We start from the raw sequence: 16,025 nt of genomic DNA on the forward strand, positions 1-16,025 counted from the left end.
TGATGAAGGGTAGACCGAGTTTTCCATGTAGAGATTCTGGGCTAAAGAAGAGAGTTTTAGCTCTGTTTTGGGCATTACTGTGTTTCCCGATGTGGACTTGCAGGTGGGTGGGGTTGGGCGGACCCCGGACCAGGTGGTTGTCCTCTCCTCCCACCCGCCACGGCGCGCGGTGGTTCGCTCCCCGCACTTCCCTGTTTGGGGCAGTTCTGCCCGCAGAAGTCGGTTCGGGAGCTGTCACCGCGGGCGGGAGCGTGGCGGGGCGGGGTGGGCGCGGCCGACCCCGTCCCCGACCCGGCCCGCGATCGCCGACCTCCCGCGCGTGCCCCTCACCTGGCCAGCTAGTCCCCCTTGCCTCGTACCGCGCCCCTCGCTCGCTCCCCTGGTTCTCTCGCTCGCCGGCCGCGGGGCGGGCGGGCGCCGGAGACCCTGCCGGTGCTGAGGCTTGGCAACCGGGCTGTGAGGGCCCGGCTGCGGCCTCCTCGCCATGTCCTCTGCCCGCGACGCTAGCGGCCACTTCCCTTTGCACGTCCTGGTCTGGAACAACGACTACCGGCAGCTGGAGAAGGAGCTGCAGGGCCAGGTGAGGGGCGAGGCGTGGGTCCGTCCCCGGCGAGAGGAGGGGGGAGTCGGGGGTCGCATCGCCTCCCTGAGCCCATCTCCAGCCCTCTGCCCTCGGGGCCCCGCAGACCCCTTCCACTCTGCAGTCGTGGGACAATAATAATAATAATAACAACAGAACATGTATTGAGTGTTTAATGTGTTCCAGGCCCTGTGTCGAGGTTTTATATGTATTATCTCTCTTAGCCTTTCCAACAACCCTAGGAGGTAGGTACTATCGTTAAATTTGACAGAGAAGGAAACTGAGGCTCCCAGAGGTTATGTGCCTTACACAAGGTCCCTCACCTAGTAAATACCAAATCAGGATTTTTAACTCTGGCCAGCTGGCTCCAGCGTGCACCGTCTTAACCAATTAGGCCTGACTCTCCCCAAAATGTATGAGCGACACACACCTCTCACCCCACCCATCCTTTTTGTAAGGAAGGGCTTGGTTGGGTTTGGAGTCCAGGTTCTAACTTGCCCTGTGACCTTGGGCAAGGCATTTTCCTTCTCTGGCCCACGTCCACTTATTTGTAGAATGAGGGTGTTGATACCCATGTGGGCAAATCTTGTACTTGACTATTATCAATAGGTCAAGTTTGAGAATCACTGGTGCACAGCATCCTTAAAATCACTTTCTGTTCTAAAGTGCTTTGATTCCTTACCTTTTATTTATTCCCATCTTTATAAGCAGTGGTTCTCAGTTGGGAGTGATTTCATCCCTCATCCCACACATCTAGTAATTAATGGAGACATTTTTGGTTGTTACAAGTGGGGAGTGGGTGTTACTGGAATCTAATGGGTAGAGGCCAGGGAAGCTGCTCAATATCCTATAATGCACAAATGCGTAAGACACCCCCCTCCCCAACTAAAATTTATCTGTCCCAAAATGTCAGTAGCATTTTGCTTGAGAAACCCTGCCTTAAAGGCATCCCAGCAATTCTGGGAGGTATTGGTATCCTCAAGTTACAAACTAACAGACTTAGCAGTTAGGAAGGGGATTTGTAATTATTTGGTATAATTGTTCTGGTTGACTTCATTTTATCCAGTGTGCTAAAGTTCTGGTTTTTGAATGGCTCCAATTTGATGCTGTAATTGTCAAGAAATTTTAGAGGAAAAGGGGCATTGGTTTTCTTACGGTTGGCAAAAATTGAGCAAGGTCAGCATCCCCCCATTTGACGAACGGTTACTGCTAAGTGTGTTCTTGTACCTTGACATCTCCCTTTTAAGTCTGTTGAGCACCCACTGGAAGTCAAAAGTTGCTCTTTTTTCATTTAAATTCTCTATCCCGACAGAATAAACTTTCGTTGTAAGAGTCGTTGCTCTTAATTAGATCATGACCCCAGAGTAAATGATTCACCATTAGGCATTGCAGTATACCTGATGATTTAATTCCCTTTCTCTTACTAAACGTGGCTCAGAGAGAATCCTCCATGATTTTGCTCTCAGCTTTCAGTCTCACCTTGGACACTTTAAAAATGACCAGACAGTCTTGTTTTTAGGTCTGCTACATTTTGCTTCTGCACTTCCTCGGTATCGGGGCCACCCAACTTCTTACGAAATATTGAGATAAAGTACAAGGAAAGTCACAAAACTAAAATCCTATTTGATAGAGAGGTTCATCATTGTCCTTAAACCACACACACGTTCAATACTGATTTCTGAAAGCAGCAGGCTTTCTGTTCATTGGAGTGAGGAAAAGAGTTTAAATGAAGCGCAGTCTTTCTTTATAGAAAAACTTGTTCGATAAGACCAAGTCTTGGTTTATAATCTACAATGTGGCATGGCTGAATTATTTCTTTTTCCTGCAAGCTGTGATAGACATGTTCATCGAAAGTTCGCTGTGCCTCTTACCTTGAAAAACATTAAGAACATTTGCGATTAGAGAATTATAACTTTGCAGCGGGTTGTCCTGGAGTAAATTGATCCTTAATGCCTTTGACTGGCAAGGAGGTCAGGAAAGAATATTCATCTGTGCTAATTATTTGGTTTTGACTTTGTTATTGGTTATCACTGTAGGTCATTCCACAGGATCCTGTTTTCTTTGGGGAAGGGATAGTTGAAGTGTATTCAGAAAGAACATCTTGACCGTGGAAGCTTGACTTTCACGCAATCCAATTTCGATCCTGAAACTTGGCCATTGAAGGGGTGGACATGGGGCTGGCTTCAAGGGTGTGTGACCTGGCAGTTGCACAGGGCCTTGTGCCCAGAAGTGGCTGGTGCTTGGTGTTTTGTTTTGTTTTGTTTTGGCTGCGCTGTGTGGCATGCGGGATCTTAGTTCTCCGACCGGGGATCTAACCCGTGCCCCCTGCAGTGGAAGCGTGGAGTCTTAACTAGTGGACCACCAGGCAGGGAAGTCCCTCATGCTTGGTTTAATGCTCTGCAGTTATCGTCTTGAAATTCTTAATTTTTTTTTTTTTTTTTGAATAAGGGGCCTTGCATTTTGATTTTTCTCTGGGTCCTGCAAATTATGTAACTACTTCAGGGTCCAGAAGTTGATAATTGATGTCATTAAAGTACAAGGCAGGGAATATTTTGCTGCTTTCATATTTATCGAGATCCTCTGTTAATTACGAAACAGCTGCCTACACCTGTGCCTTGGAGGCAGTTAGGTTAATGGCCAGTGCTATCGCAGGTTAGGTTGTGAGCTTGGGTGCTTAATTTACCCTTGCCGAATCGGTTCATCACCTGTCAAAACGCGGTATTTTGCTGTTTTGCCAGGCACCGTGCTGAAATGTTTTATGTGAAGTTTTAGATTTAATTCTCACATCAGTCCCCTGGGGTGAGTGCTACTGTGATTCCCATTTCACAGATGAGGAAACAGAGGTGGAGAGGTTCAGTCACCTGCTTACCCAGTAGTCGAACCAGGATGTCAACCCAGAAAGTCACAGTCTGCTTTAATCCTGTATTCTTAACCCTTCTGCTTTACTTCTTTCAGTGAAAGTGCCTCCATTTCAGGATTCTGGAGAATGAAGCAGAGAACAGATCAGAAAGCAAAGGCACTTAGTAAATGGGAGCAGTACATTTACCATACTTGCTGCTGCTGTTATTATAATCATCCTGGGAATGTAGCTTCTTTTATGTATGTTCCAATTTTTCTACAAAGAACACGTATTGGTTGCATAATTAAAAACAAAAAAATTCTTATCACCCCAGCAATAAAACCAGCTGTTTCACTTGAGGCTTTGTTTGCCAGTAACTTTCTGCTGTCCGTTCCTTCATTCCTCCCATCCCACGAGTGAGACGTGAAGCAGGCACACTGGTAGCTGTAAGAATTTTATTTTGTTCTAGGAACAGTGACCCAGAAAGAATCAAGTTTATCCAGATGAAGAGGATAAGCACGTGTTTCTGAGTGTGAGTGAGTCAGCCCCAGTGCCACCGCCTTGCTAATAGCTGGAGTTCACTGCTTGTGTAACTTTGCCAGTGATGAGATTGTTTCACGCTTTCAGCGTTTACTCAGCCGAGGCACTTTATTAAGTGCCTCTTAACCCATCAGCTCTATTGCCTTTAATATTCAGCGGGGCCTTGAAGTTGGTTGGTGCAGTTGAAATGATTTGTGTTATGGTTGTGTCATTTGTCACTTAGCCAGAGAGGTCTGTTCAACATCTTTTGGCCTTCCTGCTGATGCTGGGAGAATGAATGAAAATTTAAGGGGACAAATGCAAAGGTCAGTCAGTGCACCTTAGCAGGGGAGAGAAAGCCCTGGGATCGAGTTGGGTGGAGGGTGGCAGACGATGCCTGACTCCAGGGCCAGCCCCCGGTTAGGGAGCCAGCAGTGAAAGCACAAAATCTGGGCAAGAGGAAGAGGATGTTCTAGGCAGCAGCAGTGCCCGGAGCCTGACAGGGAACCACCCTGGGGTTCTCATCCCAGCCCGGGGCAAGGCTGGGTGAGGCCACCGGGCACACGTTCAAGCCAGTGCCTGTTGGCTAGAGGCCCGCTGTGAGCCAGAGCCTTGCATCCAAGGGGAAGAGCCTGGAGCCTCCTCTCAGCTGCTCCTCCTCAGCCCTCAGGGGCTCAGGCTCACCTTAGGAACCAGGCCTGTATGGCTACCTCCCCCCGACCCCCGACTCGGAGTGGGAGAACCAGCTCAGGCCACAGCCGCAGAGGACCAGGGCGGTCTGAGAGTGCACAGGAATGAGGGTGGTTGACTCTCTCAAGCGAATGGAGGGCTGCTTAGCAGCCTCTTGCCCGAGGCCTCCCCAGGAGGCCCCTGTGAGAGTTTCTGAAGCTCTGGCTGTGCGCTAGGGACCAAGGCTCAGAGGGGTTGAGTAATCCACCCAAGGCTAGTGAGGGGTCCGGAAGTGGGCCCGGTTGTCTGGCTCTGCAGCCCGCACTCAGCTGCGCCTTGACTGCGGCTGGAGGACAGCGGACTGGCAAAGAGGGCTTGGACAAGAAAAGTCAGTGGGCTTACATGATCACATAAGGAGACGTGTAGAAATCTCATTCCTTTTCTTCTTTTGGGGCACGATGATAGTTAAGAGGGTGGGGATTTTTAATTTGGTACGGCTCATGACTGAAGAAACTTAAAGGAAAAACTTACATAGTCAGCTTCGACAGTGAATTCCAGTTAAATTCTGAAAGCTCTTGCTCACTAAACTAACGTCATTAGTTGAAGACCCTAAGCTCCACTATTAACTGTAAGGAAATTTGAACAAATCCCTTTTAGGGAGAAAGTGACGGCTTATATGAAACTATGTAATGTAGGTGTATGATAATAAGTGCTGGCTCTTCCAAGTGCTTTCTATGGGGGTTAGGCTTGTGCCTTTGCCCTTGTAAGAACTTTGTAAGGTAGGTGGGTTTTTGTTTTTTTTTTTAATCCCGTTTTACAAGGGAGCAAACTGAAGCTCAAGAGAAATTAAGCAACTCGTCAAACAGCATATAGACGGTAGATTAGTTTTATGTCTTACATAAAACACATACATATGTTGATTTTCAAACATCTTTATTGAGATATAATTCGCTTATGCAATTCACTCATTAAAGTATATTATTCACTGTTTTTTAGTATATTCAGAGTTGTGTGACTGTCACCACTATCACATTCCAGAACATTTTCATCACCCCAGAAAGAAACCCCACACCCATTAGCTGTCATTCCCTATTTCCCCCCAACCCCTTCAGCCCCAGGCAACCATTAAGCTGCTTGCTATCTGTACAGATTTGCTTATTCTGGACAATTTCATGTAAATGCAGTCATACAATATGTGGCCTTTTGTGTTTGGCTTCTTTAACCTAACATGATATTTTCAAGGTTCATCCATGTTGTGGAGGTATTAGTACTTCATTCCTTTTAATGGCTGAATAATATTCCATTATATGTATAGAGTACATTTTGTTTATTCATTTGCCAGTTGATGGACATTTGTTTTTTCCCACCTTTGGGCCATTATGAATAATGCTGCTGTGCATATCTGTGTGCAAGTTTTTGTGTGGTTGTATATTTTTATTTTTCTTGGGTAAACACCTGCAAGTGGAATTGCTGGGTCTTATAGTAATTCTATGTTTAACTTTTGGAGGAACTGCCAACTCTTTTTCAAATTGACTGCACCATTTTACATTCCCACCAGCAGTGTATGAGGGTTCTAGTTTCTCCACATCCTTGTCAACACTTGTTATTGTCTGTCTTTTTGATTGTAGCCATCCTAATGGGGGTGAGGTATTATCACTTTGTGGTCTTGTGTTGCATTGCCCTAATGATTAGTTATGTTGAGCATCTTTCATGTGCTTATTGGGCATTGGCATAACTTCTTTGAAGAAATGTCTATTTAAATCCTTTGCCCATTTTAAAACTGGATTATTTGTCTTTTTATTCTTGAGTAGTTAGAGTTCTTCATATATTCTGGATACTAGCCCCTTATTAAGCATATGACTTGCAAATATTTTCTTCCATTCTTTAGGTTGTCTTTTTACTTTCTTTATGTCATTTGAAGTACAGCAGTTTTCAGTTTAGATGGAGTGTAATTTATCTTTATTTTCTTTTGTCTCTTATGCTTTTGGTGTTGTATCTGAGAAGGTTTTGCTTAACGCAAGTTCACAAAGATATAATCCTATGTTTTCTCCTAAGAGTTTTAGTGTTTTAGCTCTTACATTTAGGTTTTTGATCAACTTTGAGCTAATTTTTGCATATGGTATATACAGTACTTCATTCTTTTGCATGTGGATATCTATTTAGTTGTTCAAGCACCATTTGTTGAAAAGATTATTCTTTCCTCATCAAGTTACTTTGGCGCCCTTGTTGAAAATCAATTGACCATAAATGTATAAGTTTATTTCTGGACTCTAGATTGTATTCCATTGATTTATATGTCTGTCCTTTTGCCAGTACCACACTGTCTTGATTGCTGTAGCTTTGTGTAGTAAGTTTTGAAATTGGGAAGTGTGAATCCTCAAATTTTACTCTTTGTTTCAAGATGGTTTTGGCTATTCCGGGTTCCTTGCATTTCCTATGAATCTTAGTATAAACTTGTTCGTTTCTGCAGAAAGTCAGCTGGAATTTTGATAGAGATTGCATTGACTCTGTAGCTCAGTTTAGGGAGTTTTGACATGTTAAAATATTAAGTCTTCTGAACCATGAACATGGGATGCTTTTCCATTTATTTAGATCTTAATTTCTTTCAACAATGCTTTATGGTTTTCAGAGTATGAGGTTTATACTTCTTTTGTTGCTTATTCCCAAATGTTTTATTCTTTTCAATGCTGTTGTAAAAGGAATTTTTAAAAAACTAATTCATTCATTCATTCATTTTTGGCTGCATTGGGTCTTCGTTGCTCCATGCAGGCTTCCTCTAGTTGCAGCAAGCGGGGGCTACTCTTCGTTGCGGTGCGCGGGCTTCTCATTGCGGTGGCTTCTCCTGTTGCAGAGCATGGGCTCTAAGCGCGCGGGCTCAGTAGTTGTGGCCCACAGTGTTAGTTGCTCTGCGGCATGTGGGATCTTCCCGGACGAGGGCTCGAACCCGTGTCTCCTGCATTGGCAGGTGGATTCTTAACCACTGCGCCACCAGGGAAGCCCCGTAAAGAGAATTTTTAAAGTTTCATTTTTGAGTTGTTACAAGTGTATAGATATACAATTGATTTTTCTGTATTGCTCTCGTATCCTGCAGCCTTGCAGAACTCATTAGTTCTAATAGTTTTTAAGTAGATTTCTTAGGATTTTCTATATATGAGATCATGTTGTCTGTGAGTAGAGATAGTTTTATGTCTTCCTTTCCAATCTGGATGCCTTTTATTTATTTTTCTTGCCTTATTGCCTTGGTTAGAACCTCTAGTACAATGCTGAATAGAAGTGATGAAAGAGAACATTCTTGTCTTGTTCCTATCTTAAGAGGAAAGCATCCAGTCTTTCACCATTAAATATGATGTTAGCTATGGGGTTTTCACAGGCGGATGCTGTTTGAGGAAGTTCCCTTCCATTCCTAGTTTGTTGAGTGTTTTTTTATCATGAAGGGGTGTGGGATTTTGTGAAATGCTTTTTCTGCATTGTCTTAGTCCATTTGAGCTGCAGTAACAAATATGATAGAGTGGATAGTTTATCAGCAATAGAAATTTATTTCTTATAGTTCTGGAGCCTTGAAGTCCAAGATCATGGTGCCAGCAGGTTTGGTGTGGTGGCTGCTGAGGGCTCTCCTCCTGGTTCATAGCAGGTGCCTTCTCACTGTGTCCTAACATGGTAGAAGGGGGTTAGCAAGCTCTCTGGAGCCTCTTTTATAAAGGCACTAATTCCATTCATGAGGGCTTCACTCTCATGATCTAAGCACTTCCCAAAGGCCCCACTTCCTGATACCATCATCTTTAGAGGTTAGGATTTCAACATACAAAGTTTGGGTGGACACTTCACCTTCAGACCACAGCATGCATTTATCGAGATGGTCATGTGTTTTTTATTTTATTTTATTCTATTGATATGCTGTGTTACACGAATTGATTGTCAGATGTTAAGCCACCCTTGGCATTTGTGGGATAAACGCACTTGGTCATGGTGTACAATAGCCCTTTTTATATGTTGCTGAATTTACTTTGCTAGAATATTGTTGAGGATTTTTGTACCTATATTCATAAGAGATACTGGTCTCTGGTTTTCTTTTTTTGGGACGTGTTCATCATCAGGATAATACTGGGCTTATAAAATGAATTGGGAAGTTTTCCTTCCTCTTCTGTTTTTTTGGGTTTGTGAAGAATTGGTATTAATTCATTGAACGTTTGGTAGAATTCACCAGTGAAGCCATCTAGGCCTGAGGTTTTTTTCCTGGGAAGTTTTAAAATTACTGATTCAACCTCTTTTCTTGTTATAAGTTTTTTTCAGGTTTTCTGTTTTTCCTGAGTCAGTTTTGCTAGTTTGTGGCTGTCTAGGAGTATGTGCATTTCATCTAAATTCTAATTTGTTGGCATACGGTTGTTCATAGCATTCATTTATAATACTTCTTATTTCTGTAGTGTTGTTAGTAATATCCCCTTTTTCATTCCTGATTTTGGTAACTTTAGTCTTCTCTCTTTTTTTTTCCTTGGTCAGTCTAGCTGAAATTTTGTCAATTTTGTTGATATTTCCCAAGAGCCAACTTTTGGTTTTGTTGATTTTTCTCTATTGATTTTCTATCCTTTTTTTCCACTAATTTCCACTCTAATTGTTATTCATCCATTGTTTTAAATCACACTGTCACCATAATATATTATATTATTCTTCCTTCCTTTTCTCCTTTCAAATGAGGAGAGGCACAGGAGGCTCTGAACAGTTAGGCAAAGTGTGCAGCTATGTGGCTCCGACATACAGTTTTCCCTGTGGTCCAAAACAGAAAAAAGTCAACAAAATATATTTGGCTTTGATTTTATACATCGTATCTTAATGGTTGCCCAGGAGCTTAGTCCGAGATGTTAGTTTTGTTCTGGGGTATGAATTAAAGTAAGTAGAGTTTCCCCTTTTGTGTGGTAAATATTGTTAAGCATCTCCTGTGTCGGGCAGTATGCTAACCCTAGCACCTTTCATGTAGTACATTGAACTTGCTGAGTAAGAAAACAGTATCTGTAAGAGACATGAAAGAAAATAATGAATTTGCTAATTATTTCTTTCCTAATAAACTTCAGCTTAGTTAATAGTTTAAAGCCATATTACTTTTTTTAAAGAACAATGATTTAATGCAAATTAGAGTCTACGGTGGCAGAAGCTAAGAAATATGAGACTCGGATCCTGCCCTTTGGACGCTTTGGTGAGATAGACAGGCCATCCCCTTGGGAAAAGTCAGGGAATCCCAGGAGGTGGTGTGGGCCCCGTTCCAGGAGACTTGTTGGCATTTCAGCACCTGAGAGAACGCTGAGGCCTGGGGTTGGTCCAGGAGGACGTGTGTTCACTTAGCAGAATGTCTTCGACCACTTCTGTTTTTCCTCCGTAGCAGTTCCTGTCTTCACTCCACAATAGCCATGATACAATTAGCAAAACAGGGAAGCTCAGTAGCTGTTGGATAGTAGCTGCTTACCCACAGTCCCGCTTACCTTCCTTTCCTGTGGCCGATAGTGGCTTGTTCTGGATATCTCTGGAGGCTGCACAACAACTAGCATCTCAAATCAACATAAAGCACATTTTCTAAGCAGTATCATGGCACGTAAAAGTTTTTATATTCCAAAAGCCCCATGGCCGTTTCTTGTGTCCTTGGAAGAACATCCAGAGCCGTCTTTGGAAGGCAGCACCCAGTTGTTCAGACTGAGCTCTGGAGACGCAGCACAGGTGCCGGGAGGAGGGCCAAAATAGGAATGAAGAGTCAAAGCCAAGTGGACATTTATCTGCAAATATGTCCACACACATGCCTGGTGGATCATGCTGGTTGTCTGTGGGACCCGTGGGTGCTGCTGCTTCGGGGCACTTGGAACTCAACACACAATAATGAGAGTGGTGTTTTGGTGGGAATCCAGCTAGAGAATGTAATTTTATTCTAACTCAAATTATCTTCTGTACTTTCGGTTTTGATTAAAGTCCTGCACTTCCTGTTCTTGACTTGAATGCTGAGATGTGCTGGAGAAATCCCCCATGTTCCGCATCATAGGGTGGTTGCATTTCCATGAAAGCCCTTAGCCTTATTTAGACTTAATTTGAGTGCTGCTGTGTTGAGTGCCATTCGTGCTTAAGGTTGTGTTCAATGATCTGAGGCCTATAGCCAGTGTTTATGAGGCACTTAACTTTATAGAAAAAGGAACTGAGTAACTGTCATCTTTATGTATAGGTCCCAGAGTCATGTTTCAGTCTTGCCCACTTGCAAGCATTCATTTTCCCATATAGTGCTGTCATGATGTGCAAATACTATTTTTAATTTTTTTTTAAATTTTTTTATTTTTTCATATAGCAGGTTCTTATTAGTTATCTATTTTATACATATTAGTGTATATATGTCAATCCCAATCTCCCAATTCATCCCACCACCACCACCATCCCCCTGCCATTTTCCCTCCTTGGTGTCCATACGTTTGTTCTCTACATCTGTGTCACTATTTCTGCCCTGCAAACTGGTTCATCTGTACCATTCTTCTAGGTTCCACATATATGCGTTAATATACGATATTTTTTCTCTTTCTGACTTACTTCACTCTGTATGACAGTCTCTAGATCCATCCACGTCTCTACAAATGACCCAATTTTGTTCCTTTTTATGGCTGTTCTGCGGCAGTGAATTCCACCATTCTGTCTTCCAGGTCACTTATCCGTTCTTCTGCCTCATTTATTCTGCTATTGATTCCTTCTAGTGTATTTTTCATTTCAGTTATTGGATTGTTCATCTCTGTTTGTTTGTTCTTTAGTGTTTGTTCTTTATTTCTTCTAGGTCTTTGTTAAACATTTCTTGCATCTTCTTCATCTTTGCCTCCATTCTTTTTCTGAGGTCCTGGATCATCTTCACTATCATTATTCTGAATTTTTTCTCTGGAAGGTTGCCTATCTCCACTTCATTTAGTTGTTTTTCTGGGGTTTTATCTTGTTCCTTCATCTGATACAAAGTCCTCTGCCTTTTCATTTTGTCTGTCTTTCTGTGAATGTGGTTTTCCTTCCACAGGCTGCAGAATTGTAGTTCTTCTTGCTTCTGCTGTCTGCCCTCTGGTGGATGAGGCTATCTAAGAGGCTTGTGCAAGCTTCCTGATCAGAGGGACTGGTGGTGGGTGGAGGTGGGTGTTGCTCTGGTGGGCAGAGTTCAGTAAAACTTTAATCTGCTTGTCTGCTGATGGGTGGGGCTGAGTTCCCTCCCTGTTGGTTGTTTGGCCTGAGGCAACCCAGCACTGGAGCCTACAGCACTGGAGCCTACCTGGCTCTTTGCTGGGGCTAATGGTGGACTCTGGGAGGGCTCACGCCAAGGAGTACTTCCCAGAACTTCTGCTGCCAGTGTCCTTGTCCCCATGGTGAGCCACAGCCACTTCTGTCCCGCCTCTGCAGGAGACCCTCCAACACTAGCAGGTAGGTCTGATTCAGTCTCCCCTGGGGTCACTGCTCCTTCCCCTGGGTCCCGATGCGCACACTACTTTGTGTGTGCCCTCCAAGAGTGGAGTCTCTGTTTCCCCCAGTCCTGTTGAAGTCCTGCAGTCAAATCCCGCTAGCCTTCAAAGTCTGATTCTCTAGGAATTCCTCCTCCTGTTGCCGGACCCCCAGGTTGGGAAGCCTGACATGGGGCTCAGAACCTTCACTCCAGTGGGTGGACTTCTGTGGTATAAGTGTTCTCCAGTTTGTGAGTCACCCACCCAGCAGTTATGGGATTTGATTTTATTGTGATTGTGCCCCTCCTACCGTCTCATTGTGGCTTCTCCTTTGTCTTTGGATGTGGGGTATCTTTTTTGGTGAGTTCCAGTGTCCTCCGGTCGATGATTGTTCAGCAGTTAGTTGTGATTCCGGTGCTCTCGCAAGAGGGAGTGAGAGCACCTCCTTCTACTCCGCTATCTTGAACCAATCCTCCTCTCTTTCAATGTTATTTGCACACTAGTAAAAATCTCTAATATGAGTCCAAAATCAATTATTCAATGGTATACCTTACATTAGAATCACAGGCTAATTTGTCAGATTCTCTAATACATTATCTAAATCTTACAAACATTGAAAATGCCATATTACACAGAATACTACTAAAGTTAACACAAAAATGAATACTGTGGATTTGGTGTATTTCGTCTTTCTCATATTTAATTCTGAACTGTCTTAGGATTAAATGACATTTACCATCCACAGCACATTGAGGGTACTGCCTCAAGCCTCCTGGGCTTACCTTTGCAGGAGAATGGGGAGTCTTGTCTCAGTACCCTGAGGTTGCTTTTTGGCCCAGATGTGTCAGAGAGATTCTTCTGCCACCACTGTGAACATGCCAAATCCCTTCTGTGTGATGCTATGTCAACAGGGTTCTCCCAGACCCTCCTATTTTTAATTTTTATACTGAATATTATCTCTCAAACTCCTTTCCACGTTTTTATGTAATATATCCAATTATATAAATGCCAGTGTTTACTTTACAGAATGTGGAGGCTCTGGATCCGCGAGGTCGAACCTTATTGCATCTTGCTGTTTCTTTGGGACATTTGGAATCTGCTAGAGTCTTGCTCCGACATAAAGCAGATGTTACAAAAGAAAATCGCGAGGGATGGACAGGCAAGTATACTTGTAAAATAATTTAAAGCCTTTCATTTCGTTTTCTCTTTCTGAATAAAGGCCAGTTTCAATCCTCATTGTCCCAAGTCATCTTTATCTTAAGACTCTTTCTCTCTTGGAACTTGGGGCTGGGCGAGAAGATAAGAGCCTCGGATGCTGCTGGCTCGTCTGCAGCACAGTGGTCCGAATTATGTCCTGGGCCAAGAGCCCTGGGTAGAGGGTGACTCCTCATCCGGAAAGCGGCTCTACGTGAATCAGACATGAGTGTGAAGGCCGGATTTCCCCTGAGGAATGTGGTGGTAACTCCAGCGAATCCATCAGGATAGACAAAATCAAAAAGAAATTATAGCTGAAAGTAGTAGTATTTTCCAGTGAAATCCTGGCACTTCACTTGTTTTGCACACTCTTGTACTACTGGTCAGAGTAATTTTGAGTTGACTGAGCAAGGATATACACAACACAAACCCTACCTGCCCATCTCCACAGATATGTGATCACACAATGAAAGCCAGCTCTGAAGACACTGTCAGTATTTCAGAGCCAGTGGTAAGAAAGGGGGGAAAGGGAACGATGGCAGGGTTTGCTCAAGAGGCTAAGAGTGCTATGTTCTCTTCTCTTCTCAGGTAAGGGCTAGAAGTAAGTCGTCATGGTCATAAAGATCAGGGGGGGCTGCAGCCTGTGTCCCACTTTGAAGAGAATATTGGCCTTTGATCCAGATAGATACTTTTCATAGTGGCTTTGGAATTTGTCAGAAAGTGTGAGAATACAGGGGGATCAAATTTCACTTTTTTGCCTTCCAGTTTTGCACGAGGCTGTGAGCACCGGTGATCCCGAGATGGTGTACACAGTCCTTCAGCATCGGGACTTCCACAACACATCCATGGCCCTCGAGGGAGTTCCCGAGCTGCTCCAGAAAATTCTCGAGGTAGCCATAAAAATTGACAATGCCATCATTGGAGTTAAATGCTGACACAGCAGCTGCAGACACAGTTTGACATCCTTGTGTGCCTTCCTAAAGAGTTTTATGAGTCGTGAATACGATGTATTGAATACCAAATAGCATTATTCCTTGCTTTTCCAACTTGTTAAATGTATGAAGTCTTTCACAAATTACGTTTCCGGGTCATTAAGACTTACTCTTTTAAGTGTTATTTAAAAATTAGAACTAAAGACAAATGGACATCAAGCAATTAATTTGTCTAGCTGCCTGTTTTCTTACAAGTAGCATCCCGAGCTCAGGTCATCTTGGGGAAATTGTAATGAACATTGTGACTATATGGGGATTTTCAGGGCCTGTTGAGGCTCAGAAGTCTGTGTGCAGCTCTCCTTGACACCCCTGTCACTTCTAGCCATTCGTATTATATGACTTCTAATCCATTCCCTTAATTTATTTATAGTTATTGGCTTTGGGGCAGTTTATCTCTCTTGTGAATGATGTATGGGCTCTGTGACACTTAGAGAATTTTCTTAAAAGACTTTACTTCTAGGCTCTTGGATTGTTTTGGATGATGGTTACCATTCTTCAGATAACCTTTGTCACTTGCAATAACCGTCTTATTGGTCAACCATGTGCAATATTCCTGAGGCAGCAGGAGACAAGAAAGTACCAGCAGTTCTATTTTCATGTTGTTTATTCTCAGTTTAAACACAGAAGTGAGCTCCCCAAGTATTTCCAAAGATATTTGCTTGATAAATCGGCTTTCTGCATTTCTTGAGAAAAATTAACAATTCTGTTGAGAAAAGGAATAACTTTGCAGTGAGACAATCACTGCTTGTTATCTGAGCACTCTTCTTAAAACAAATTTCTGTGACACAAGCTAAATCCTGCCTAAGACATTCATTTTACACATACTACAAAAAAACCGTCCATGAAGTATGAAATTGTTGTATCCATTGTTTTTAAAATAGATGTGTGTTTGAGTGCACAAAGATCACATAGATTTGTTTTCTTATCTAACTCACTGTAGGAGGAACTAAAAACATCATTTGTCCATTTGACAAAGCAGAAAATGACTTCTTTAACATGGAGTCACCCACACTTAAAAAATTCAGTGTAAAAGACTTTCTTTTTTTTTACCTGTATTGATCCATAGCAGTGACCTGCACTGAGTTGTATTCTCTGCTGGAGGTTATAGACAGCCCACAAATAACATGGTGCTTGGTGGCACCAGAGGCCGTGCATGACGGCTTGTCTTTCAACAGCATCTCCTTGTTATGTGTCCACATTTCTTATCCATTGCCCCTCGGAGTGTCTTCACCCATCATTGGAATCTGTTTTTTCTTGAGCAGAAAAACACCTGGAATTTCTAGCATTTTTCTTCCTTCATGCTAACTGTTGGAGTTCTTAAGTAGCTCTCCAAGAACCTTCTGTAGGAATTCATGGTAGGTCAGAAAATCATCCTAAACAGGCCTGCTGTGGTGGTGTGAAACCTCAAAAAGCCAAATCCTAAAACTTTAAGAGGAAAGTGGGGCAAAAGTCTTCTGTTAACCGGAGGGAAAACTCAACTTTCTGGGGGCAGTGATGTCTCGCAGCCTCTTGGTTTCAGAGTGGTCCGATAAAAACCAAGCACTTCCCAGCACACAAAGCCTTTCACAGTCAAGTTCCCTGTAGAACAGATGGGGTCCATGCTCCCTTTTCTCTGCTTAGACCAGCCTGTGACCCATATCGTGTGGTGGTGCTTGAGCCCATCCTCCTGGCTCATGGGCCATTACTGTTAGGAACACGGTTGAGCCCCTAAATCAACGTTGACTTTATCTCCCTCCAACTTTGTCACTTGCAGTTAACTTTATTAACTGTCTAGACATATTTTATATTGAGATAAAATAACA

At 43.2% G+C, this 16,025-nt stretch overlaps 1 protein-coding gene across 1 annotated transcript in view; it reads left to right on the forward strand.

Annotated features, from left to right (window-relative positions):
• The first annotated feature begins 205 nt into the window (after positions 1-205).
• ANKRD13A (ankyrin repeat domain 13A) overlaps positions 206-16,025 on the forward strand; it is a 34,197-nt gene continuing 18,377 nt past the window's right edge. Inside the window, exons 1-3 of the mRNA XM_061169584.1 lie at positions 206-580; positions 13,064-13,196; positions 13,997-14,121. Coding sequence (XP_061025567.1) covers positions 485-580; positions 13,064-13,196; positions 13,997-14,121 — 354 coding nt within the window. The 5' untranslated portion in view covers positions 206-484. The remainder of the gene's footprint in view (positions 581-13,063; positions 13,197-13,996; positions 14,122-16,025) is intronic.

The sequence above is a fragment of the Eubalaena glacialis genome, chromosome 15, assembly GCF_028564815.1.
Source record: "Eubalaena glacialis isolate mEubGla1 chromosome 15, mEubGla1.1.hap2.+ XY, whole genome shotgun sequence".
NCBI classification, from domain to species: domain Eukaryota; kingdom Metazoa; phylum Chordata; class Mammalia; order Artiodactyla; family Balaenidae; genus Eubalaena; species Eubalaena glacialis.